The sequence below is a fragment of the Poeciliopsis prolifica genome, unplaced genomic scaffold (assembly GCF_027474105.1).
Source record: "Poeciliopsis prolifica strain line A6 unplaced genomic scaffold, Auburn_PproV2 SCAFFOLD001, whole genome shotgun sequence".
Lineage (NCBI taxonomy): Eukaryota > Metazoa > Chordata > Actinopteri > Cyprinodontiformes > Poeciliidae > Poeciliopsis > Poeciliopsis prolifica.
The window spans coordinates 7,495,586-7,523,100 of NW_026562376.1; the positions used below are offsets into that span (position 1 = coordinate 7,495,586).

The 27,515-nt window shown below is 38.5% G+C and overlaps 1 protein-coding gene across 1 annotated transcript in view; it reads left to right on the plus strand.

The window, feature by feature from the left end:
* Nucleotides 1-27,515, plus strand: part of megf11 (multiple EGF-like-domains 11) — a 104,133-nt gene that overhangs the window by 68,239 nt on the left and 8,379 nt on the right. The window contains exons 11-23 of the mRNA XM_055037483.1: nucleotides 509-683; nucleotides 6,434-6,554; nucleotides 12,409-12,572; nucleotides 12,688-12,790; nucleotides 16,764-16,910; nucleotides 19,154-19,288; nucleotides 21,950-22,078; nucleotides 23,293-23,421; nucleotides 24,070-24,198; nucleotides 24,318-24,446; nucleotides 24,541-24,777; nucleotides 25,809-25,978; nucleotides 26,086-26,149. Coding sequence (XP_054893458.1) covers nucleotides 509-683; nucleotides 6,434-6,554; nucleotides 12,409-12,572; nucleotides 12,688-12,790; nucleotides 16,764-16,910; nucleotides 19,154-19,288; nucleotides 21,950-22,078; nucleotides 23,293-23,421; nucleotides 24,070-24,198; nucleotides 24,318-24,446; nucleotides 24,541-24,777; nucleotides 25,809-25,978; nucleotides 26,086-26,149 — 1,832 coding nt within the window. The remainder of the gene's footprint in view (nucleotides 1-508; nucleotides 684-6,433; nucleotides 6,555-12,408; nucleotides 12,573-12,687; nucleotides 12,791-16,763; nucleotides 16,911-19,153; nucleotides 19,289-21,949; nucleotides 22,079-23,292; nucleotides 23,422-24,069; nucleotides 24,199-24,317; nucleotides 24,447-24,540; nucleotides 24,778-25,808; nucleotides 25,979-26,085; nucleotides 26,150-27,515) is intronic.

The window sequence follows — 27,515 nt, forward strand, 5'->3', positions numbered from 1 at the left end:
GTTTCTGCTCTATCTCTTTGGAACTGTTAATTTTTTTTTTATCTTGCTTCAATTTCTTGCTTCAAATTTGGCTACTTTTACTGAAGGCTTTTAATGAAGGCAACACATATTGTCTTTTGAATAATTTCAAGTGAATAAGGACCTCAGTGACTTAATTTCATCTCGACTTACCTTAAAGCCAGTGGTCATTCCGAAGTCTGTAGACATCGCAGCCATGTCATCCAGTTAGCTTTTAATCGCGACCTTTGCTTCATTCATAATTCCTCAGCAACATTCATAGTTAATGTAGTGCTAATGCTCTGATTCCAGCAGGAGCTGGGCATCAGCCATAGAAGTCATTACTGAATGAAGGAGAAAAGGGACACTTCATTTATCTGAAACAAGCACACAGTCTACTGTTGCTGCAGGCATCGTACTTTGATCCTGCTTAAATATGAAGAGCTGATCGCTTTGGTGCTTACTTTTCTTACCTTTATCTTCTATTCCTCTCGTTTGGATTTATTTGTAGCTGCCACCCACTATCTGGTGAATGCACGTGCTCACCAGGGTGGACAGGGCTTTACTGCAATGAGACCTGCCCTCCTGGATTCTATGGAGAAGGATGCTTTCTGCTTTGCAGCTGCACCAATGGAGCTGACTGTCATCCTGTCACAGGGATCTGTACCTGCGCTCCTGGCTTCATGGTGAGCTCTGTGATCCTGAAGCACTGCTTATTATTAACAGATTACTGTTTATTTTCTACTGATTTGACACTTCCTCTTACCATACTTTCACTTTGACCCTCAGCTGGTTTCTTCAAAACAGTCTTTGAGTCAACCTGGCAATATGAGTCAAACAAGCAACTTAGGTAAAATTTTCCAAATATAAAATAGATGCTTAATAATATAAGAAAGAAAAACAAGCAATATAATACCTTTAGTTTTATTAATTTCATATTTACACTTAAAGTTATCAAAAGCTTTTTTAAATCCGGAATAATGCTTGATCACAACCTCTTTAAAACATTTAAAAAATGGTTGCTAGGCAGGAAACGGGATCTCCCATTGCATGCCCTAAAGTCTTATCCTTGTACTTTGTAAGTTTTAGTTCTGAAGGTTGTAAGTTTAATTTATGTTGCATGTTATTTGTGGCTACTGTGAAAAAAAGTAATTGAGGCAGAAATATTTTGGAAGTGGTCCCAGTTTTTCTTTAGGAGCTTCTTGTATACAGACTGTTAAAATCAAGGTGAAAGTATTTTTTTGTGTTATTATAGATACACTTTGTTCTACCGTTGGGCATGGGTCAACTATAATTCAGTCTCATTTGTGACCCTGTGTGAGTAGTTGTGTAATTTTACAAATAGGACTGAATTTATGAAGGGTGAAAGAAACGAGAACAGAGCAAGCTTCGATCTGTGTTTTTGTACCTTGGAAGGAAAAGTTGATCTTTGGTCAGTTCTGTTTTTAGTCCTTTTTTCCTGCAGCCATATTGTCCCCTTTTTACAAATGTCAAATTAGTTCAGTAACTCCAATCAGTTTTGCCATTGTATTTTGTGTTTTGCAATCTGAAGTTACGGAACAACAGAGACCAGGAGAGTACACGTCTGCCAATGTTACATTTCAGTGGAAATTGCCTGTGTCTTACAGCGAGCCTCTGTGGTGAATTGAGCTACCGAGCGGGGCTCCAGACTGTGTCTTAATTTGCTCCACCTGTTCACTGTGGCGGCTGCTGGGAAGGGCTGCCAGATCCATTAAACAGACCTAGAGGGCAGACGCTGGATAGAAAAGGAGGCAGTCAGAAGGGAACAGACGCAGCTCATATGGAGAATTTGTGTGTTTATGTGCGGGGAGTGGGGAGGTGAATGTTCATTGTGTTTTTCTGGTACTTTTAACAAAGCTGCTGCTTTGCAAAGCATTGAAACATATTGTTGTGCTTTTAGAGGTCTGTAGCTGCTGCCCGTTTGCGTCATATTCATGATTATTATGAGGTGAACCTGTTAAAACGTGGCTGATGATGGTGTTGAGGCTATGATTGCCAGACAAGTCACTTCCTCTGGGGATCGCTTATAAGATTAAGCCTCCCCTCTGCATTCTTTTGTTCTGGAGTCCCATCGGGGGGCAAACCAAGCAAAGTGTTGGAACAGACTGAGCACCGGCACGCTTGATTTAGTCCTGGTAATTGGACATGCTCTTTTTGGCTCAGACAAAGTGATTACATGTTACCTATTCAGGCACTGTCCCTTACAATCTACAGTGCAAGCACTGTAGATTGTAACATGCAGTTTCTACGTGCCTTGTCCTCACTTGAAACAGGAAAGCTTTAGGAATCTATTCAAAGTTTTCCTTTGTAAATGGAGAAACTAAATCCCATTCCCGAATCTCATCGTGGCTCCCTCTCTGTTGTGCTGCAATAAATTTACTCTGGATTCACATGTCCAGCAGGTAGAGGCACCGCTAAGGAGTGAAACTGATTGGTAATTAGTGGTGCCATTTGCATCAGGTCTCGGTGGATAAAAGCCTAATCAATGTTGTGTCAGGTAAAGGCTTTCTGAAAAAGAAGTACTCCAATTACATTAAAATACTAATAGGTACAAATTTACTGCTGTGGCTAAGGGCAATCTGGGTGTGTTTCTGCTGCAGGAATCTTTTTCCAGAGGCCAGGATAGTTTTCCGGTGACATTCTTTCACCCTTTTTATTTCCACTGCAGGAGCCATGGCCAAATCGGATTATCAGCAGAGAAACCAACCTCAAAACATGGTTTAGGGAGGTAGTCTTTTCTGAACGTACCCTGAACCAAAGCTGGAGTTTTGTCATGCTGTGGACTAAACATCTCTGAATTTCAGTGATCTTATAATTTTGTTTCAGTCAATCCCTACAGTTCACATTTTCTGTCAACTTTAAATTATGACACAAGAGTAAATAATATGTTTCTTTGCATAAACAAACTTGAAACCCAGCAATTCAAATTAAATGTGGTAATATTTTTATAGAGTACATTTCAAATACATTTATAAAGCCAACACATATTAGTGGAAATATTGATTTAACTAAATAAATAAAGTCTAGGCTTCTGCTTCCAGCCTCTGTGGAGACGTAAAGAGTAAACATTCTAGTAAAGCAATTTTTTTAGGGACTTAAACTGATAATGAAAGAAAGCTTTGCCGCATTTATTTTCTGAAGTACAAATTAAAACAGTCACTACTCTGCAGAATTCTTTATCATCAACCAATTGTAAGTTTAAGAAGCAGTGTGCTGTTATCCTTCCCCTGTGTTTTGATTCAAAAACTCTACTCATTAAAATGTGTTGATGCCATAAAATTCCTTTAAGTTAGATGTGATTTTAATTCTGTTGTAAATTGCACCTGCTGTGAAATAACTATACTTCGGCTAAAATTAAGCTGCAAGTCTCAAAAGAGCTTTTTCTTCTCTCATTTCACATCAAGATACATTTCTGCATTGGGGGAAAAAAAAAATTAATATCTACAAGCTTTACGGTAAGGCTGATGTCATGTTGTTTCCTAGTCAAGTCTATCAAGTCCTGTCACATCTTTGATGCATTCCCAGATTAAATAGTGTGTATTTAAGGATTAGTTCAAAAGTTGAAATTCTAGATATTTAACTGCGTCAGGATGGATATGTTATATTTGCTATAATTTTTGTCTTGCTGTGGGCATTTTCAAACTTACACATCAGCTGACCATGAAGAATAAAATTTAGCGTACAAGGTGTGGAGTGACTACATTATTTATAAAGTGTCATCTCTTGGGTCTTTGAACATTGCTTATAGTGTTATCACTGATAATCATGGCTTTTTCTGGCAACCTGACATTTTTTGCTTTGTCTTTCAAAGAGTCAGGAGTCATAATCTGTACAATGAGAGTCTACACAATCTCTCTTGTGTAAACTTTGGAGTGACAGCACTTGACTTGAAAACCATAGCAGAGATTAATACCTCTGTTATGCTGAAATATTTTTGTTTTTTCCATCACATTCTGAACTCTTCAATTGCAGTGGGAGACCTGTGTCCCCAGATCATTTGATCTGCAACACGACTGCAGTAGGACATAATTACCATAAACAGCACAATTTTGAACTCTACAGTGTGAACAGACTCAACTTTGGTCCAGGATCTCATAAAAAGGTTTCTAGAGGAAAAAAGCCTTTTCTGGTCACATAGTTGACATTCACCTGCTAGTGTTTTCTAAAGGCTCTGGATACTAACTTTAAGCTGTGTTATATAAGATTTTTCTGCTCTCGTACCAAAGACTGACAGCCTGTGTGTTAATTCAAATTCAGACCCCTATCCCTCCCCTCCTTGAACAAATGTGAATCAGACAACTAATGAGAGTAGTGTCTTTCCACTGTGGAGAACAGGCCAAGTGGTCTGGTTACTGCACCATGAGGGAGAAACTACATGGAATCCATGTGGCCATTTGTGGCTGGGTATCATTTTATCCATGAGTCCAGTCACCAGTAAATTGCCTTTATTCTGAGGAAGGGCTGAAGCCTAAAACCTCCGCCCATCCCCCTCTCACCCTCTATCTAACTTCCCCCCCTGCCAGCCGCTCAAACTTCTTCACGCTTAACAACTGCAACGGAACTGCTATTGTTAGCAGTCTCGAAGCTGTCACTTTCAGCAGAACAAAGGTTATTGCAACCGATTGATAAAAATTTCATTCACAGACAGATGCTTTTATGTGGTGTACGGAGGGAGCGACTTTATAAGATGTGTGTTCTGCCCCTGGCGTCCACTGGCACATCTCCTCCTGCCTCCTGTTTAAGCTGAGTTCAAAATGATAATGAGAGCAGTGAGCAGCCAGCAGTCCCCCAGCTCTCTGGTGAGCAAAGCAAGATCCACTCAGGACTCCTCTGGGCCTCTAATTGGAACTCTAAATCATTGTGTCACCTGTCACTCAATCCATGGTTTTGAAAGGGAGACTGTGGGAGCCCGTACAGTGGCTGTGATCTCCAGCTGAGGGAGGGACGAAACTGGTCGAGGTGGGTTGCTCTCAGCCTGTAAAGCAGAAAAAAACTCTAATGGAGCTTGCAGAGGACATATAATGAGTCCTTTTGTCCTTTACCAAATAATTTCTCTAATGCAAGAACAAGAAACGTAAGGATATTAGTGCTGATCTTTCATTGGTGTTCTCATTAATAGAAGAGTGAGTCCTGCTCGCAATGTGTCACAGATAAGTATAAGATTATGTTCTCCCCCTACTGGAATCTAGCTGTTTGGCTTTTAGTCTATTGTTTTCTATTTTCACTGTGGGCCGAAATCTCTTGCATTGACTTTCTCACCTCTTGTAAACCCCACAGTGTTTCTAATGAAGAAGTAGACAGTTTTGCTTTCTCCTTTCCATTGCAGGTCATCACTGCAAGTTTTACGATGTGTACTTTGGACACGGGGGAAACTAGGCAAATAAAAACACAAACGAGAAAAGAAAATCTAATAAGTTTTTTATAATTACTCGGGGGAAAGTTTTTTTCCTTTGACTTTTTATGTAAGATTACAAATAGTCAAATGTTTGCTTGTGCTTATTTAGTCACTCTTTTTCCAAGTCAAGCATTTCAAGTTTGATACCTCAAAATCAAATTGCACATATAATGTGAAATTTGTTTATAACCATACATATCCACTTCTGGAGGAATGGTCAAAACTTCCCTTAAACATATTTTCCTAATTTTCCATACGAAATGAAGCTTCATGTGATGCCACCTTCTGTTTATATCTTATTCTATTTCAATAACCAGAGAAAGTTTTAAGTACTTATATTTAGTTTATTGCAAAATAGAAAAGCTGTTTACATCCTGGTGATCTCTTGATTTGGTTTGGGTCAATCACAGTATGTGGGATATTAAACATTTCTTTGCAGAGTGGATGTCAGGAAATACACTATATCCTCCACTGGTCATGGCACAAGACATAGACGGCAACTTATGTAATAGGAAGTGTACTGAGAACAGAACTAGTTGTACTAATGAAGTGAAGAGGGGAAGATTGAAGATTTAATCATTGCTTGCCTGCTGAGGGATGGATGAGAAGTGTGGATTCCCAGGCCTTTGGAGTCTTGCCAGGCTCACAGTTGAAAAGCGATGAGACTTGTATAAAGAGAGATGTGGGGAAAAATTGAGAGATGGGGTGAAGTAGGAAAGCAAAAAGCATGGCTGGGGGAAGGTGCTGTCAGAATATATAGAGTGGGTAATTGGAAGCTTAAAAATGATTGCTTGGAAGTGATCAAGTGTGGTCTTTCCCTTTTACCTTTACTTTAAATTTACAGACGGCTTTCTCGTTTTCTTTGCACATGATACAGTATGATCAGCCTGGGTAAACAGATAACCCAGATAAACCTCTTTGTCCTGCTGTTTCTAACTGTTTATAATAGTTTATTCATTTATTTATTTATTTATTTATTTTTTCCCTGAATTGCCTGAATAAGCATTATTTCCTCCACAGGGTGAGGACTGTGCCACAATGTGTCCACCTGGTCTATTTGGGCCAAGCTGCATGTCCACCTGCTCCTGCCACAACCAAGCATCTTGCTCTCCAGTCGACGGCTCCTGCGTCTGCAGAGAAGGTAGAGAACAATAAACTTTTGATTGACGATATTAACAAGGCTTGTTTTGATGTAAATGATGCTTCACTGACTTTAAAACTTCATCTCAGGTTTACTTGTCAAATTAATAAACATTCACACACAACACATTTTGTGTGCAAAGACTGAATCCTAGTGCAATTACTTGTTTTCTTGAAAGAAAATATCATACATTTGCCATTCCCACGCTAACATGTTAATAAATACATTTTAACTCCTGTTTTTGAATGATGCAATACTTAACCCTGAGGTTTAATTTTCAGCCCATCCAACTGTATTCTGTGTTTTCCTACTCCCTCACACAATATTCAGTAAAATGGGTCAGCACATCAGCTCTTCATCAAGCTGTAGCCCATTCATGTCAGCCAGGTGTGTTTAAGTGTGGAAATGTAAGACAAGAAGAAGTGAGGGGAAAATACTGCTGTAAGTCACATTTTCCTAGAGACATAATCATAAATTGTAAAAAAAAAAAGGCCTGAGTTATTTTGCCATAGGGTCTTGAAGACATAGAATATTTTCAAGTTGGGATTTCATTAATGACATCACTTCATAATTTAAATAAATAGTGGCAATGTAAAGGGATCACACCACTTCCACTTTTTTCACATTTAGTTTCATTACAAATAAATTATACTCTCTACTTCACAGATAGATTATAAAGTAACTTCTTAATAAGTGAATAAATAATTGAATACGAAATCAATCTGCAGACCATATTAAGACTAATGAGGATTTAATAATTAAGTGAAGAAAAACATACCAGGTCAAATACTCCACTAATATATCAAAAATATTGTTGCACTGCTATTTTTATTTATTTATTTTATTTTACTGGTCAAAAGACCATCCTCTTTGTCAGCACGGCTTATAAAAGGGCACATTTCATCATCTTTTGGTGCTCGAAAACGTACAAATCTTGACAGTAATCACATTAATAATAGACAAAAAGCCTTTTCACTGTTTTATTGAAGCAGATTGTTGAATTTATAACACACTTTTTTGACACAACAATGGACTTTATATATATTTTCGTTTCTAAAACAGAATCTTCAATAGTATATTGTGGATTGATGATGTATCAAATGGAACAGCAGAGCATGACAGCCTACATTGCTGTAGCCGATGATAACAATCAAGCTGTTTTGTCAACAGAAATATACCACATCAATGAGTCACACTGACAGCTAGCATGAAGGGCCATGTCAGAAACGAGGTCTTGTTTCTATAAATCATCGTGCTGTCTGTCATTATAATAGTCTTTAGTTTATATCATATTTTAGTAAATTTATTAGCTAATGTTTTATCCTCTGTATTCATGAAATTTTAGTTTAAATGGTGTTTTACAAATATAGCTATGTTCTCCCTGTGCATGCGTGGGTTTTCTCTGAGTACTCCGGCTTCCTCCCACAGTCCAAAAACATGACTATCAGGTTAATTGGTCTCTCTAAATTCTCCCTTGGTGTGAGTGTGTGTATGGTTGTTTGTCCTGTCTGCCTCTGTGTTGCCCTGTGACAGACTGGTGACCTGTCCAGGGTGACCCCGCCTCTCGGCCAGAACGTTAGCTGGAGATAACGTTCACCAGCACCTCCCGACTCCACTAGGCACAAAGGTGTTAGACAATGGATGGATAGCTACATTCAATGCATTTATCCATTTTAGACAATGTTATGCATTTATTTAGCCTTCATCTAACCAGAAAGTTGCCACTGAGCTAAAAATTAATTTTTGAAGGCAGACCTGAAATTAAAGTTAAAACTTAATCATTTACAATATTGGAGAGTAACCGCTCCGCACAATCATAGCACACAACAGGGAGACCTCATTTCTGCAATCTGTTACTTTTATTGGCTCCATTTTAAAATATTGTTCATTTATATTAAGAATTGAAAACAAAAAGGCACATTATAAAAGCACAGCATTAAAACAGACCACACGTCAGAAATGGTGTTGAATACACATTGGAGCCAAGCACCAAAACATCAGCTCAGGGAAGAGCTGCTTTAACATATTTCATATTTTGTCAGAGAAAACAGTTGCTGGAGAATACTTTTTTTTTTTTTAAGTTAAAAATAACTACAGTAGAATGTGGCTGGAAATGTTGTTAAATCATCAGTATTAATACCACAATAAGTCTTGTAACGACTGCTCCCAGTGAACACTAACACAGGATGGAAAACAGTAAAGCAAAAATGAGATTATAAAGTGTAAAAAAGTCTGCCAAACACAAAAACAAATTTACAACAGCTGACACAGTATTGTAATGCAGATACAAGCAGATCACTGTGTCTGTTAACACACTTGGTTTTGTTACAGAAAGTGTGATATTTATTTTTCTTGCAAAGTACTACTTCTTAGGTTGAAAAACAATATAAAAAGGAACTTTGGTAAATAAGCAATATTATTATTAACCATACGTCATATAATGAGTGTTTCAAATCAACTGAAACATCGGTTTAAAAACAGCAGTGCAAGTCAGAATAAGAGGTTTCACTCAGCTGAGAAAATTAGTTGACACCAAATTACACACCCTTCAACAAAGGCAGCAATAATAAAGTTAATCATCTATTTGTCATATTACTAGCCATACTTTGGGCCAAGCAATTTAGATGGCGATGAGCTAAATTGTCTCTTATCCAGAAGGACTTCATCCAGAGCTTTTTTCTTTAGAAACTACAATATTTAGTCTTCTATTAATTGAGTATCTTTGACTAAAACCTCAGTAGCTCTTGCTGTTCCGTTCATATTTGTAACAATGTCATCAGACTTCCAAGTGCACCTGGTACCAAATTTCCCTTCTCTGGAATTTTAATAATGGAAACTAAGCATTGAAGAGACACCGAGTTCCCAATTAATTAGATGCTAGGACTTGGTTGCTATAGGAAATTATATCCTGTGGTCATAACATTGTCATCTTAATCGTTATGTGTGACATTTACATACTTAGCAATTTCATCATGTATTCATCAACTTTGAATTGAATATTATTATCATGAGCTACAAACACAACACTGTTGAAAAGGAAAATGTGAGAAAATTAAATGTCCCATAAATATAATTGAAATTTTGTCAAAAGACAGTTTCATAAAGAGTTTTGCTCATCACCTCATCATATATATATTTTTTCCACCATCATTTGTACACATACAATAATGTTAATTTTCCTAAAATCTTCCAGTCACCTTTAAAAATGTTTGATAGCGTTTAAGAAAATAATAAAATTAATGTTGTGACATTCAAGGTATTTTATGCAAGTACTTTGTTTTATAAGGGTACATTTAAAATAAATGGAAATGCATAGATATATGCAGTCTTGCAACTGTATAGTGTAAAGTGCAAGCATCTATAATGCAGATATAATTTAAGGAACTCAGCAAATACTGTGGCATATGTGTTGTTCAGTGACATTTTAGGAATGCAGCACGAAAGCCATATCCAACTTTAAATGTTACAGCATCATTTCTGAAACATTATGATTGAAAGATGAAATATGTGAATGAAATGTCTCCCTTTCAATGTTGCATGGCCCGACCCTGTTTGGTTGTAAGACTGCATTAAGATTAGTAAGATCCTCTTATATTGTTGTGAGGTTTTGTTGATACTGTGATGATCTTCTGTAAATTATTGCCACATTATTCTGAGTTTTAACCTTTATTCTTGAATAAGCAATTTTCAGAAAGATGATGACCATAGAACAAAAATCAGTTGTTTGATCAGAATGAAATAATGATGTGAAGTCACTAAATCTAAATTGAAATTTAAATGTTTCCATAACAGCTATTGTGTCTTCAATTAATTTGCTTTAGGGTTTTGGCCTCAGTTGCCATATGATCTACGCTAAAAATGGCCAAATGCCCAAAAGACAAACATGGTATCAATAAAAAAAAAAAAAAAATCTGATTATAAAACCATGCACATGCACACTAGAAAGCATTTACCGCTTTATAAATCACTGCTATACTTCAACATTTCCATACAATGTTCTACCTCATGTTCTGTTCCCTTTCAACCATAAATGGTCAATGCAAAGTGCATCATGAATATTAAGGTGTATGTAAATGCACTCACTGAGCCATGTTTTTTCACCACCAGGCAGAAATCAATGTGTTGATGCATAAGGTGTAGTTTTGGTTGCCATGATGTAACAAATAAAAGGAACACACTGCCAACGGCATTTTAAGGGGCCGATGGCATGCTCGATAGTGGAGTGCCCGCGGGAGTGAAAGGTATTAATGCGTACTTCCTCTGCTTTCTGGGGGTCTGGAAAGGGTTTTGGGATCCAATGCCAGAGGGGTTTGCACTGTCCCCTACAGCCAAAAGCGGAAGAGAGCATCAGTACACCAGGCCAGAATCTTTTGACTTTCCTTCCTAATTCTCCCCTCTGCAAAGTCTTCCAGCAGTGCCAATGCATCCATCGCACAGATTTACACATTCACCACTGTATTTATATATTTACAACAATCAATTTGATCCCTTCACACCTTTCCCACCTTTTCTGTATTAATCTGTCATACTCATCACCCTGATGATCAACCGGGAGAGGAATACGATGGGGGGGAAAAAACCATTGATGAAATATTGTGTGGACTTTGATTTACAATTTAAGTTGGCTTACAGGTCTTTTTTAATTTGAAAGGTCTATTATTTTGTTTTAGCTATGCCTCACCAGCAGAAGCATAAATAACACTGCTGTTTTGAATGCTTATGATAAAGTTGATCTATGATTAATATTTGATATGGAGTGAAATTAAATGTCTGCAAGGAATCATGATGCAGTGTGGCTTCCAGTCCCCACCTCACCATCTGCATTGCCAGTTTCATCTGTCTCTGAAATGAGTGTATGCATAGAGTAGAGTTTGTGCAAGGGACCACACACTCTCCTGTCAAGTTAGTTCTGTTTTTTTTGGAGGGGGTTTACAAATCTTAAACTTTGCATGTTAAGTGATATATGGCAGATTCAGGTACCATTTTGTGCTTACACAATATTTAAAATTGAGACCTTTGATTATTTTGTTGTGACAAGCTTTGGATAACTCCCAACATTTAAGATAAATAGATGCATGTATTTTAAAGCCAAATCTGAAATACACTGCTGTATTATATGACATCATAAAAACCATCATGGAACTTTTATCTATTCAAACAGTTGTATGCAAATGTAAAACAACATACTGTTCATACTGTATGTTGTTTGATGACAACATATCCCAGACATGACCATGTTTTGGTGCCAAATGTTACTATAAACCCCCGATCATTAGTAGACTCCTTTTTAATGATTCTTCTTAAAATTGGTAAGAAAATGTTAATATTCTCTGGAAAACAAGTTGTTCACTAACACTAATCAGTAAGGAAGATGCATACACCCCAAAAGTAAAATAAAAGTGTAAATTACATTTTGTAAATGCACCAAGGAACAGAGATTTTTGGAAACATGTTCTGAGGTTTGATGAAACTAAAATTTGAGTCTTTGGCCATAGACCACTGACCAGTGCAGTTAGAGTAAAAAAGGAGGAGTCTCATGAGCCTGCGATCATAATCCCAAGTGTGTTATTTAGGGATGGCAACATTATGCTGTTGGATGTTTTGCTACAGGAAAAATTATACAGCAGCCATACGTAGCAACATATTAAGACAGTCTTTCAAATGGACTACAGCAATAAACTTACAGCCAAATTAATTATTAAGCAGCATAGAGGCAACAAAGCATTTTTTTTTTATGTTTTAGATAAGATACAACACGATTTTGGTTTCTTATTCAAAACCTCTCCATGTTTTTTTAAATACATCTTTAATTAACTTTTTTTCTTCTTCTTCTTGGATGTCTCTTCTGTTCAAGGCTGGCAGGGTGTTGACTGCTCCATTCCTTGCTCCAGCGGTACATGGGGTCTGGGCTGTAACCAAACATGCTTATGCACCAACGGCGCTGCATGTGACCCTGTGGACGGCACCTGTGCTTGTTCTCCTGGCTGGAGAGGGGAGCACTGTCACGAGTCCTGCCCTGTAAGTGCAATTTCTATGAGAAAGCGATACAAAGCGTCAGACTTCTCGTCAATATGTACCAGCTGCAAAGTGTTCTGCTTGAGATCCGTAACGCTGAAGCTACTGTCGTTGTCAGGACGGCACCTATGGGTTGAACTGCCGTGAGCGGTGCGATTGTAGTCATGCTGATGGCTGCGACCCTGTGAGTGGCTTCTGTCGCTGCTACCCTGGATGGACCGGTCAGTGCTGCGTCCTCACATATCAAAAGAAGCTTAAGGTTTATCTGTTAATTAGCCTCATTATCAAAAACATCAGATACTCCTCAAAAACGCAGATATACACCAAGAACAAATTTACAGGAGCATTCATGGTTTGTGTCATTCTGTGTATACAGTATATAGGGTCTCTTAAGTAGAGTTTTATCAATGAGTTGGTTAGTTCGCTTTGTTATTTAGCCAGTGGCGTAGAAGGATAAGGGATGTTAAGACTTGAGCTCAAAGTTAATTATTTTTGGCTCCAACAATTGGTGCTGGCATGCAGACAAGCTTTTATTGCAACTAATATTATTTTTTTACGGCCCAGCAGAACAAACTTAGCCAACTTAAGCAAGTATTTAGGCCAGTACTCCTTTAAATCTTCTGGCATTCATGGTGATATTTGTTTAGGGTCCAGTCCTGGATAAGCCATGAAACAACGAAGTGAAACAAAGCGGTATTTGTTCACATCTAGGACTCCCTGAAAACCTATTGCAATTGTTCTATCTTTCTTTTTTGATAAAACTCATACTGTGGCCTAACTTTAAATAAATATAAAAAAATTAGAAAATGGTATTTTTCAGTGAAAGCCTTTAGACTGCTACTCATAGTCATCACCTAAATGTGATAATGGAAGGATAAAGGATTTATTTCTGTTACAAACATATTTCTATTGATGTGCGCAGTCTATGGCTCTCATCATTAATGTAATTGCACTCTTGGAAAGAGCTGTTAAAGCAGATTGTGAATGACAGAGCAAGGGTGAAGAACATTCTGCTCCGAAATTATATGTTGTTTCTGAATGTCAAATACTAATTAAGGTCCCACTTCTTGAGTCCAGGTAGATAGAGGAAATCAGAGAAGGGGAAAAATTCAGGAGAAAAGGTCAAGCCTGTGAGCCCCCTGCAGCCCATTCCATTCAGCCTCCTGAGCTTCGGGCATTTATTCCAGGAAACAATGTGGGTTTATTAGCTGCGAGAATGAAGACGACAAAATGGGCCTCTCATGCTCTGAATCCTGCACAGGTCGGGACCATCTGTCAGCCTTAATTGAGTCACCAGGGTGCAGGGCTGTGGGCAGTGTGCAGTGGGTCACACAAACATGCACAAGTACACACTTGAACCGCGAAGGAGAGGACTTTGTGGGATTCGATATGGTACAGTCATTTGAGTCAAGAATAGAATAAAATGCCTATTTATGGAAAGTCTCATGCTTTATATATATATATATAAACAAACTTTGTCTTATTCGTGGTTCTGCTGAATTCAGAGTTGGTGTAGGTTTCTACAGTTAAGTTGCTGTTAGTTTTAATGTCTGGGAATGGGATGAAGCTTGACAGTTGTATATGCATAAATGCATCAGTTGGGAGATCTATGTGGTTTTTGCTAACATTAGTAAACATACATTTGAAGTCTGTTTCAACTAAGACATTTATGGTGAAAATATGCTCCTATATAAAATAGTACTTTTATCTTTATTCGTATAGAACTTTTGCCAGTACAATGCCTTGTAAAAGTATTTATTGAACTGGAACTTGACCATCACAAATCTAACATAATTTATTGGGATTCTATGTGAAAAGAAACACAAATGACCTCATAATTCCAAAATAGAGTGAAAGTCACACTGCCCTACAAAAATCTCTTTTTAAAAAAAGTCTGGTGTGCATTATGTATTTGGCCCCCTTTCCTCTAATGTCCCTAAACAGAAGTCAATGCAACAAACTGCCTTCAAAAATCATCCAAGCAGATTAAATAGTGTGACATTTATGTAACTTTGTCTCAGTGTAAATATGGTTTTTCTGTGAAGGTGTCATTAATGAACAAAAACCATCATGAGGACCGAGAACCACAGCCAGTTTTCAAAATCTCAAATAGTACTGTACAGATGACAATCTGAAGGTTGAAACTTATGGCACAGCTGCAAGCCTAAACAGAAACGGCCTAAAGGCCCAAGCTATGGTGGGGGTGCAGAGATCCACTGCTCATTTGGGAAAATCTGTCTTCAGTACAACTATATTTAGTGCACTACAAATGTGACTTTTACAGAAAAGTGAAAAGAATAAAAACAGTCAAAAGAAAGTAGTAAGACATCCTCAATGTACCTTTAAACAAACTGAGACACACAAACATGTATAAGATGCAGAGTTGTAAAAAATGTTTGGCCAACATGTAAAATCGTGTTTGTTGAATCACTAACTCATAACATCATCCTAAACACACTCTCTTCATGATTGAACGTTTGTAGTAGCATCATGCTGTTGGAAATGTTTTCATCTATTGGTCAAGAAAATCTGCAGGTTGCAAAAGATGAGACAGAGCAGCGGTTAACTTTCAAGGAAAACAAAGCTGAACACCCAGTGCAGATATTATGTATTGGTTTATGTAGAAGTATTCGTGATGGAGTGACACACAGTGCAGATGGCAAAATTTCAAATTGTTTACTTGAGATACTTTGAAAGAGCAATGTGAAAAATGTTTCACCTTTAGGTGGGAGAACTGGTTGAAAAATACTCAGAAAGCTTTCAATTGCATTTAAAACAAAATGGTTCAAAAAAGTAATGACTCATGGGGATTGTTGTGTAATTTTCCTTCCGCTTTACAATTTTGTGCTACCTTGTTTTGGTCATAACATAAAATTCCACTGAAGTGCACTGAAATTTGTTGTTGCAACGTAACAAAACGTTTAACTTTTCAAAGAATATGAATAATTTTACAAGGCACTGTTTACTATAGCAGGAAAAAAGAAAGTGAGTCTATGTGTGTGAGCCAGAGCTAAAAGAAAAAAAAGAGCAGTCGCACCTCTGACAATTTTTTAGCAAAAGACCTCCGTTCAAGTTTTCTTCACTCTTTCTTTCAGGGATGCACAGCCCCTCTGTTTGTCACCATTACTCTGAGAAAAATGATGCTCTGTCTGCATTCATTTTCCCACAGTGAAGGCAGTCACAGTTTTTTTTATTCTGGCTGGCCCAGAATAACACATGCCTTGCTTTCCTTTTGATGTCCACAGCTCTGCTCATGTCTAAATCACCCCCTCATCCCATCAGCACTAACATTTCCTTTCCTTTTACTCCTCCATGCCTGCCCTAAAGTGCCGTGGTTACAGTATAACATGGCTCCCAAGAGTTTAGTCCAGGTTTAATTCAAAGGTTGTGCGCCAAGGCCGCTTTAATGGCTACACCTTCTTCTGATATTCTTATTCAAAGGAAATTTCAAATGAGATTCGAACATGACTGTTTGAGAGTTTGGGTATGTCTGTGTGAGCGCGTGCATGCAACTGCTTTTACATAAAGTGTATCACTCTTTAAGAAGCTACATGTCTGTATGTAGCACAGTACGTGCAACTTTCTCCTTTCATCTCACTTTTCTAAGAGGCTGCTGCTCTGATGGATGTGCTAATGCATTCATGTGCACACCGAGAACCCTGTGTGGATGCCGTGTTTTCTTTTTTCTTTCTTTTTCTATTTTGCAATTGTTGGTTGGAGCTGCACCAAACACCCTGTGACACTTCCAGTCTGTGCTCTTGTAGCCTGAGTACCTCCCTTTAGCTCTGTACACAACCCCAGCTTTACTGAAAGAGAATGAGAGACAAGCTGGGACTCTCTGGAGGCCCAACCCTGTTAATCAACACAGTGCACTGGCAAGGAGCCCCAGTCAGATCAAATATAAAATACATTTGGAAAGGAGAAATGGAGTGTGAGAGATGGGCTAGGTTTAAAAAAAAACACACACACACGCACAGACTTCAAACTGGATGCTTTATTCAGGACTAAAATCATTTGAGGATCCATGGTGATTGAATAACCTCACAGATCTGTTAATATCAGGCATTGTGAATGCTGTCCCTGTTAACGATGTGTTTTTACAGATGGCTATTTAGAATGTTGCAGCAAACCAGGTTTTTTTTTTCCCTCGTATTTTGCATCCGCTGAATATTCGTTTTGTTAATGTGCCTGCAGGAATCCACTGCGATAACGTGTGCCCACAAGGCTTCTGGGGACCCAACTGTTCAGTCAGCTGTTCCTGTCAGAACGGAGGGTCCTGCTCTCCCGAGGACGGCACATGTGTGTGCGCACCTGGATACAGAGGGACTTCGTGCAAAAGAAGTGAGCCTCCTCCTCTATAAAAAAGGCAACCTCTCTTGATCCAAGGCTTTGAGCGATAACTGGCTGGCGCTGAGAGCTGCAACGGTAACAAACTCCATCACAGCGCTGACCTTGTTTTGATCTTTGAAGAATTGTTAAAGGTTGAGCCAACTGAGGAGAGGCACTCAGCTGTCGGTCAGAGCGGCTTGAGTGTAAATCCTTCATCACAGCTATCACTTAATCACAGTGTCTTTTTCCCTAAGGCATCCCTCAAACACACACACACACACGTAAATACGTGCACACCCCTCGTCCTCCTACATAGTCCTTAACAACCAGCTCACAGTGGGAGACTCGGTCCTTGCCTGAGGCTCATCAGTGGGCATGCTTACTGGGAGCACCCGCTCTGCTGTCTGGAAAAAAAAAGGGGGTTGGGGGTTCTGTCTGAAGCCGCTCTCAAGTGAGGAGCTTACTGATTGGGAGCGAAATTCACAACCACAAACCTGTAAACATCAATTTGAGTGGAAAATAAGAGAGAAGCTTAAACAAGCCGCATGCATTGTGCGTGAGCGTGTTTGCCCCTCGAGCAAAATAATCACTCAGACAAATTCAATATTTACCCAAGTAATTTACTCATCAGGTAAAACGATTACAACTCGCAATCTGCGTGTATGCGTGTGCAGGGGTGTGTGTGTGTGTGATTTTTTAAATTTCATTTGAGACATTGCATCGTTCTCCAGAGCTTGGTAATATGCTATACACCTGTTCCCTGAATTACGTTACAATTAACACCTAATGGCTTGTCATATTGCTACTGTGACTTCATTATCACTCAGTTATATTTTTAACAGGTCTCTATTTATCCAAGAGCTGATTCTCTCCGGAGAATATCTACACTGGAGGAAAAACTTTCCTCAATTCACCATAAAAACAGTGTTTGTTGAAAACTGAGTCACATTAATTCTACAGACCTAATTATTTCAAAGCAGAATTCATGACATTTTTTGGAAAAAAGCCACAGCTTTTTTAACTAGTCCTTAATAAAGTCCAGTGAAACATTCTGCATTTGGAAGTCACCTAATTAGCAAACAGAGCATTTAATCTCAGTATTAAGGCAGTGTTTCTGTGTAGTCCTTAGAGAACAAACAACGTGATGAAGACCACAGCAGGTACAGTAGGTCATGGACAAAGTGGTGGAGAAGTTTAAAGAAGAGTTTTGTTAAAAGGCGACATCGAAAAGTTTCCAACATATGGAACACTGATCCACATTTTTTCCATCTAAAAATCTGAAGCTCAGGTGGGAAAAACTGTTTACAATTTACAACTGTCAACAGTTTGCCAATCTGGTCTGCAAATTTGGTCTTGATGTGAGATTGGCAAGAAGAAAATCATTGTAGAAAGAAAGATATAATAATATGTATAGTATAAGTCCTAATTATACTTGGCCACAGGTATTCTGTAAGTAATACAGAAAACATGTAGAAGAAGATGCTCTGGTTAGATTTTTCCAAAATTATTTATTTGTCCTTCATGCAAAATTATGTTTGTGCAGGAAATATAACATCCTGAAGGCTTTATCCAATTATGAAAAGTGGTGGTGGCAGTATCATACTTTAGCAACGTTCAACCTTAAACATCTAAGGTTGAAGCCAACCTTAAAGTAACCAACATTACAGTGGCCAATGGTTCACATATATGGACTACTTTGTGTTAGTGTGTAACATTTATACTAGAAGGTTTGTGATGCTGCGATTTGACAAAATAATTTTAAAAAGTTCAAGTGTAAATATGTTGGCAAGCCACTGTTGCATCCAGCAGACTTATCAGCTACAGTTTCCAATTTCCTAAGATTAGGACCTTTGTGTGTGATATAAGCAGAGTAACATTTTATTCTACTTTTGATTCATATTCTTTCAGCACATTATCAAGACAGGGTTGTTTATTATTCCTGACATTTTTAGATTATCAAGCAGCTTTCATCTCTTGACACAGAAATATTTTTGCACTTCTCTTAACTCCTACTATTCTGTCTGAGGCAGGAGATAAAATGCCGGTGATTACAATAATGACAGCCTTTACTGCTCTCACCCTCCCCTTCACGCGCTCTCCTTGTCTCCTCTGCTTTTAATTCCTCTGGCGTTGATTTTTCTCTACTCCCTTGATCGCTCTTGTCATGCTGTGTCCAACAATTATATACCTCTTGTTTCATCAACATTGGTGACTGACTCCCTCTCATCTCCCCCGCCACGCTCCATTGGCTGCAGTCTGCTCTCCGGGGTTCTATGGGCACCGCTGCAGCCAGACGTGTCCGCAGTGCGTGCACAGCATCGGCCCGTGCCATCATGTCACTGGCCACTGTGAGTGCCTCTCTGGCTTCACGGGCTCCCTGTGCAACCAAGGCAAGTAGCTTCCTGAGTCCTATTCCTTTTCCTGCAGCTTTCTTTGAAGTTTTTTTTTTTTTTTTTCTCAGTTAGAAATTGATGCACATGTCTACAGTCAGAGGTACTACTAAGCTGGGAAGTATTTAGAGTAAAAAGTGTAAATTTAAAAATGCAACTTTTTTGCATCAGATAAGTATCTCCGCAATCCATACAAAAATCTCTCAGGCTGAGTTTTTCAGGCAAAGGATGCATGAATACACTTTGCAGAATCTTTATCTGATTCTGGAGGTGCATGTAAAATCTTTTCATTAATGCACAAAGACGAATCATGTGCACAACACATCTTGCTGTAACATTAGTTTTAACCTCTATGTTCTGTATTGTTTTGATGATAATTCCATTTTGTAGAAAAATGTGCTGATGATGGAATCATAGGGGGAAAAAGCATTTCCAATGTTTTTGCAGCTTCTTTTACCTAAATTTTTGTCTAAAATGTAACATTGTTTCCTTCTTGCATTCTCAGGAATAATGCTTAATAAGTAAAATAATATGCCCGCTCTTGATTTAATCTTTTATCACCAGTATTTGGATTTTTCACATTCTGACTTTTTCCGTTCATTCAAAAGTAAAAAAAAAAAACATAATTTAGATTGAAATTGACATGTTTCTTAAACTGGATCGAAAAGGAAAAAAACCCACTAAAACTACTGTTACACAAATTTTATAAAGTGACAAAGTGTGCTTTAAAGAATTCAAGTTTAGTTAAGAAAACTTTATTCTTCATTTGATAAGAGTTAGCAAGCTGATATAAATTAGCACAAATACCAAAAAGGTACAAGTAATATGACTCCATTGCCATTCAAGTTGGTTCAGGGTCAATAACTTAAACATGAATATCCAGAAAACTGAAAGGGAAATTCAGAAATAAAATATGCTAATTTGGGTCCAGAAAAATATGGAATTTTCTAAAGGAAAAATGTGTACAAACCCAGAAAAGGAAAATCCTGGAAAACCTGTTGAAGGCTGCAGAAGATTTGAGACTCGGCCAGAAGTTCACCTTTGAAGATGAGAACAACTGTGAATGTACACCAGGAGATACTATAGATTTATTTAGATCAGAGGAGCAATTTGCAAGAATGGCCTGGTCAAAGTTCACATTTAAATAGAGTTAAAAATCTATAATATAACTTGATGCTCTCCATCCAAATGAGATTCATATATTTTGCAAAGAACTGGCTAAAAGACCACACTTTTTAGTCTATTCCTGGGAACAGATTATCAAAACCTGACATCAGTCCTAAAAAATTATCAATTATCCACTGCTACTGCTAAGTGAAACTTTGGAATGTTTCACTTAATGACAACCAATTAAATTTGATAAAGTTTGTGGAAAAGCTTACCTCAACACTTTTGCAAGGACACTGTATTAAATATTGAAAACAGAAAGAAGCTACACTTTTATTCTTGTCTGACCTCTGTCCATCTTATAAGCTAAGTTTCACCTGTTTAAGATGATCTTGTTTGTGTACTCAAAATTTCAATTAAAACAAATATTTGAAAAGGATCCATGCAATTGTGCTACAGATTTTTACTTCTAATAATTCACTTCTTTTTTTTAATAAATCACAGAAAGCCACAGAGGATTGTCTTGAATTCTCTTTCATGGCTTTAAGCAGTATCTTATAAATAAAAGTTTAAAAGCTTAGCTGAAGGAAGAGAAGTGAGTGAAGATGAGAGCTGGCCCTAATTTGTCATGGCTATAATTACTATTGAGCAGCCATTGGGCGACGAGGGACGGAGGTGGCAGACAACATGGATGTTCTTCTCCTTATGTTGATCCCCACTGGCATCCTCACTTGTCCTTTGTCCAGCACGCAGAGTCCCAGCCTAATGAAGCTCTCCTAGTGAGCTGAGGTTTGAATTTCTCCCAAAGCAGCATGGGGGAGTCAACCTCATGGCTTAATGACAACCTGCTTGAAGGAGCTTGAAAGAGCTCTCAAGAAGAGGGGAATGCCAGTTGAAATGCAATCATTAAAATCCCCCCTCATGAAAATGAGTCCGACCCCGCTCTTCCTCAGCCAGCCACCTTATCAGATATTTCTAACACCGGGCTATTCTCTTTAGATGAGACCTTTGATCTGCCTTCTGGTGTCACAGCTCCCAGATCCTCACGCTCCGATACACCTTGGCACAATTTGTCTCTTCTCATCCCCCGCCCCTATAAAAAAAGACAATAGACGTTTCAGTGAATATGATATATTTTGTAGAATACTGCCAGAGTGCATTGAAATATTAATTTCATAAAATATTTATACAGGGGTCTGTGTACACAGTCTATTTTAATTCTGTGGCGCATCACTCATTCCTCTCTAGTGAGTAGAAATAGGGCAGTTCTGCCACAGGAGGCAGTGATTAACTCCTCCTTTTGTCTAAACAGATCAGTTCACTTCATGTCCACTCCAATAGAACAATATAATGCATTACAGGGAATGTTACACCTAAGATGCTGTGGAAGTCTTTGTTGTAGTACACCTGCTCTCAGTAAAGTGCTCAGATTTTATGTAATTGTGCTCATACCTTTGACCAATCTTTGACCTGTGTAATTACATTAACTTTAGAGGGGCCAATTATTGTTGTGTTTTTTTTTTTATTATTCTGCTTTTTGTTTTTATTTTGCAGTCTGTCCGAGCGGCAGGTACGGCGGGGCTTGCGCAGAAATCTGCCTCTGCACCAACAACGGCACCTGCAACCCCATCGACGGCTTCTGCCAGTGTTTCCCCGGCTGGACCGGAGATGATTGCTCGCAGGGTACTACTTCACCATATCTGCCTCAATTGTTTTTTTTTTTTCTGCTTTACACATTTCCCTTGTTCTCATCATTTGTCTCCCACTCTTATTTTCCCCTCATACGTTTAAATTCATACACATTAGTCATCTTCATGACCCTACTCATCCACAAGTAATGCCCTCGGCTCCAGATGATGTAAAACACATTGCTAGCTTAAATGGTTGTAGTAATGCATTATGCTCTTTGATTTACTGCACCTCAGGCCAAAGATCATTAAGACAACTTTGAGCCAGCTCACCATGGAAAACAGATATGCATTGTGTGTGTGCATGTGTACTGTGGCTCTCAAAAATCTAGACACTTCTGTTAGACTGCCAAGATTTAGTGACGTAAAATAAAGACCATGATAAATCATTTCAAAACTTTTACCTTGTATATTTGTTAACATTAATCCTGTACAATTCAAGTTATACAGTAGAGAAAAATAAAAAGAGCTGCAATATGCTGGTTTCATAAATATGGAGAAGCTTACACTTTGTTTAAGCACCTTTTTATGTACATACCTGTCAGCTGTTGTAAATATCCTGATGTTTGGTTATTTGCATTCTTTAGCAAAAGCCACAGTTTTCAGGCATGTTACAAAATCTAAGAATAATCTCACAAAATCTAAGGTATCAGTCAGAACAAAAAAAAGAAGCAATACTTTCTTAATATGGCGAGTGAAGGCAGTAATCTGGATAATCTATGGGACAACAATAACTTTACAAAGCCGGACATTTCTCCATAAATTTTTGAAAGATGTTCAGAGTCTGCAAACAGTTGCAGAAGTTTGCAAAAAGTACTCTCTGTGTTCCTCATGTGCGACCAATCCCAATTTCTATTCTCCATTTGTCTGGACTATTTTCTTCCCAAATCTTGTCAGGGGAAAATCGTGGTAGCACCTTTCAGTCAGCTGACTGGTGGTGTGCAGCTGCAGGTGTGGCAGGGGCAACACTTTTATACTACACTCCATAATGGAAGCGAAAAATCTCATTACTTTCTCTTGAATATAATCATAAACACTGTGGCTAATATTTTCAGCTGTTAATACAGGGTTTTCAGAATATATGGGACAACAGATATATTTCACAAATGCTTTGCGAATTTTCCAACTTCATGTGCTTTGTGCTTTATGCATGCATGTTTAAGGGTGCGACACATAGTGTGATCATGACTGTGTCTCTGGCATCTGCAGCGTGTTCCTCTGGGCACTGGGGTCCTGATTGTCTCAACTCGTGTAACTGTCACAACGGAGCCCAGTGCAGTGCCTATGATGGGGAGTGCAGGTGCAGCCCTGGCTGGACTGGTCTCTACTGCACACAGCGTGAGTCCCCCCCCCCCCCCCACCCCACTCCCCACAACCAGAAACAAGATGCACAGTGTCATCTACTGGCTGAGCTGCAGAACTGCAGTGGATGTTATGGAGGCATGTTTTCCAGTCTCGAGGCTAATGTATGATGTGAAGTTTCCATTTAAATTTTTTTTAGGACGAGCAACATCAAAAAAAGATAATGGTCACTTCATCATTTTGCTCATAATATATTCCAGTCATTTTCTCACTGATAGTGCAGCTCATCAGCTTCAGTCCTGTAATTTAAATGCCATTATGCAGAACCCTAAGGGTTTATCCAGAGTTGTTTGTAGAGTCAGGCTCATGCTATTGTGCATGATAAGAAACATTGTTTTTATTGTTTTTCTTCTTGTCACACAGTCCTAACATTCAATTACGTGTTGTTCATGTTGTAGAACAAAAAGTTATGTTCACAGCATAACTAGATTTTCTGCTGAAGCAGGAAATCTTCCATTTCCATTTATTCACAGAGTCCCTTATTGAGTATGCTGTGGTGACATTGAATTGTATTGATTTCTCTATTCCCTGGTGATATGACCTTGACTCTTTACATTGTCTTCCACTCTCTTTTGCTTTTTCCCTCCCACCCCATCCAACCATTATATACATCTCTATCACCAGGTTGTCCTTCAGGTTTCTACGGAAAAGACTGCTCTGAAGTCTGCCGCTGCCAGAATGGCGCGGACTGTGATCACATCACGGGCCAGTGTGTTTGCCGAACAGGCTTCATTGGGACGGGCTGCGAGCAGAGTTGAGTGTGCCTGCCACATTTTTATTTCTATGCAAAATTACCCTGTGGATGTGTTTGGCTCCTGTTCACAAAGTGTTTTAATTTGATAAATGTAGTAATGTACTCCCTTGACATGCAGAGTGTCCTGCTGGTACATTTGGATATGGCTGCCAGCTGCTGTGCGAGTGCCTGAACAATGCAACGTGCGACTATGTGACTGGAACATGCTACTGTAGCCCCGGATATAAAGGCATCCGCTGCGATCAAGGTGACTGAGCTGTTGGAGAAGTTGCACTGGATTATTGATGAAACATATGTGTACATATAGTCTAGGGCACTCACTGTTTTTGTTTTCTGTGTAGCAGCTCTGATGATGGAAGAGTTGAACCCATACACCAAGATAAGCCCGGCGCGTGGTTCAGAGCGGCAGTCTGCAGGGGCTGTCATGGGCATCATCTTTCTGCTTCTCATCCTCATGGCCATGCTTAGTGTGTTTGTGTGGTACAGGCAGAGACAGAGGGACAAGGGCCAGGAGATCCAGCCTAGTGTGTCCTACTCACAGGCAATGCACATTAACAACACTGACTACTCTCTTTCAGGTAAGATATTTCAAGTATTTTCAATCATGGCGAAATTTATTAATTGCTTGCAATACAGACCATAGTGCATGTATGCAAACACATATACCCACTGTGCCTACACACAGTATTCATAACCTTTAAACTTTTTCATATTTTGACAAGCAACAGCTTAAACTTTGTTGCATTTTATTGGTGTTATATGAGATAAAACATGAAGTAGTAATTAATAATTCAGCTAAAGTGGAAGGTAGAGAATACTGAGTTTAAAATATGAAAAGCGAGGCATGACTTTTTATTTTTGCATCTTTTTACTGTGATCCCCATAACTGAAGGCCAGTGCCACCAATTACCTTCAGAAATCACTTAACACACCAATGTTTGTAAAGTTAGGTTATAGCATCCCAAGCGTCTCACAAGCACTGTTCAAGCCATTGCCTGAATATGGAATGAATATGGCACAACTTCAAATCCACTAAGACATAGCTGTCCATGTAAACAGAGAGGTGAAGGAGGTCAAGACTAATCAGAGAATTGATCAGAGCCAAGTGGTTAAGAAGAAGGGGCTTGTCTTTCACCTTGTAATAGGACAAACACCTAAAACAGTCATCAGGAGCTGTAACAAGATGAAAAGCCCATTCAAAGTTCAGACCTATATCCAATTAAATATTTGCTGCAAGGGTTTAAAATTGATGTTCAAAGCTGCTCTTCATCCAATTTGATGGAGATTGACATTTCGCAAAGAAGAATGGTCAAATATTTTAGTCCTTAGATGCTTAAATCTGACAGAGATATCTCAAAACACATGCATCTATAATTTCAGAGAAAGCAGGTTCTACCACTTTTCAGATTATAATTTGTAAAAAAAAATAATAATAATAAAATCTGACAATTAGGTGTTATTTTCCTTCCACTTTACATGTTTTACTTTGTAATTTTTTAAAATAAATACATTTTAATATGGCAAAATGTGAAAATACATAAAGATGTAATTGTTACAAATAATTGGACCTAAAATTATCTTTTAACCCTCTCATCCTGTAAAATTTTAGAGTGTGGCAGTACTGTTGCGATGAGGACCAGCGCCTCAGAGATCAGTCAGAACCAGAACAGCACCAGCAACACTACCCAGTGCTTCTCCAACCCCAGCTACCCCACCGTAGCCCAGTGCAACGTGGTCTCCACCATTTCCAGCAATCTTGATGGGACCCTGACTCTCAAAGTACAAGCTTTCAACATTGGCATTGTCATTGCTTTTTTTTTTTTTCACCCAACAATACCATGTTGGAGTATTAAGCGATTGTCATGTTATATGCTTCTCTTTTGCAGTCAAGTACCCTAAAGAGCCGAAATGCCTCAGAATGGAGAGCCTTCTGCAACCTAAACGACATAGGTCAGTTCTACTCTCACTTATTATGTCACACCACATATAGGCTGAATTTGGATTTCAGAGCAATAAATGAGCAAAACTGTCAAATCAGGGGCGAAGACGTGCGTGTCATTAAAGCAGACCTCTCAGTGCCGGACGCCTGCTGTGAATGAAGATGAAGCCGGGGTCTCTTGTTAAACATAACCTTTGCTCTGATTTTGATAAGATATGCGGATAGGACAGGGGGAGAACCGGAGTGGAGATGAATAGGGGTCACTATGAGCTCATTAGTCCTCCTTCACTTCCCCAAGTGACCATGATGACTTACAATGGGTCAAGCGCTGCACACTTAGGATATTAATTATAGAAAATCCTACAACAAAGTGTGAGCATTTTTTAATCAGGAGAGCAGCCTTTTATAAATGCCTCAGAAGAGCTGTGGTTGTGAAGAAAAACAAGCGTTCATCTGTCGATATGTAAAATGCAACTGGATGAAATCGGTTTGCACATAGAAAAGTGCAGCTGCTGCTCAGTAACAAGTATCTTAGATTAGTAAACAAATAAATGCTAAAATCATCCTGCTTTGCTTATTTGAAGAAACGTTACATTTATTTAAAATGTTTTTGACCCTTTTTATCATTATTTCTTTAGTGGCTTGATGCTCACTCATGTCGCAAGAAGAGATTTAAAAAGGATGTATGTGACATATTTTGTTTTATTATCTGGTATACTGTAACTGTCTTTGTTCTGTAATTATGAATGAACCTAAACAATGTGATAATACAGTAGCTGTTGATCCACCCTGAATAGAATTGGTTGTAATTAATACAGTCCACTCATTTTATAGTATGCCTATTGGAAATGTCACAATACTAATATGTCAGACAAGAAATTGATACCAAGAAAAATATTTGATGCCAAATTCGGCACAACTGCAAACCCACAGCTGCAATGTTCTCATGATCTTAATTTGAGAAAAGCCATTAAGTAAATATTGGGGGGCGGGAGGGGGGGAAGAAAGATCAAAATTGTGGCTTTCCTGTACACAACAGGCAAGATGAGGAGAGGGGTTCACCACTTAAGCATTTGATACCTGCTTGGAAGTGGTTGTGCACTGGGGAAACATATCTCCATATAAAATCAGAATGGGACTATTAAGTTGCTAATATTTAAGGAGATTATCCCGGCTTATCTGGGAGCTCACTGTTTTGTTTCTAAGCCCTGATTGTTTGGCTGAGCCTGTGTGGCTGGGGAAAAGGAATGATTGAGTGTGTGTGTCTGCAGAACTGTGGTGTGAAACCAACTTAAGGAGATAAAAATGTGTGTTTTTTTTGTTTTGTTTTGTTTTTTACCACATTTAATTTAGATTTAGGTCTTGTCTCCCTGTTAT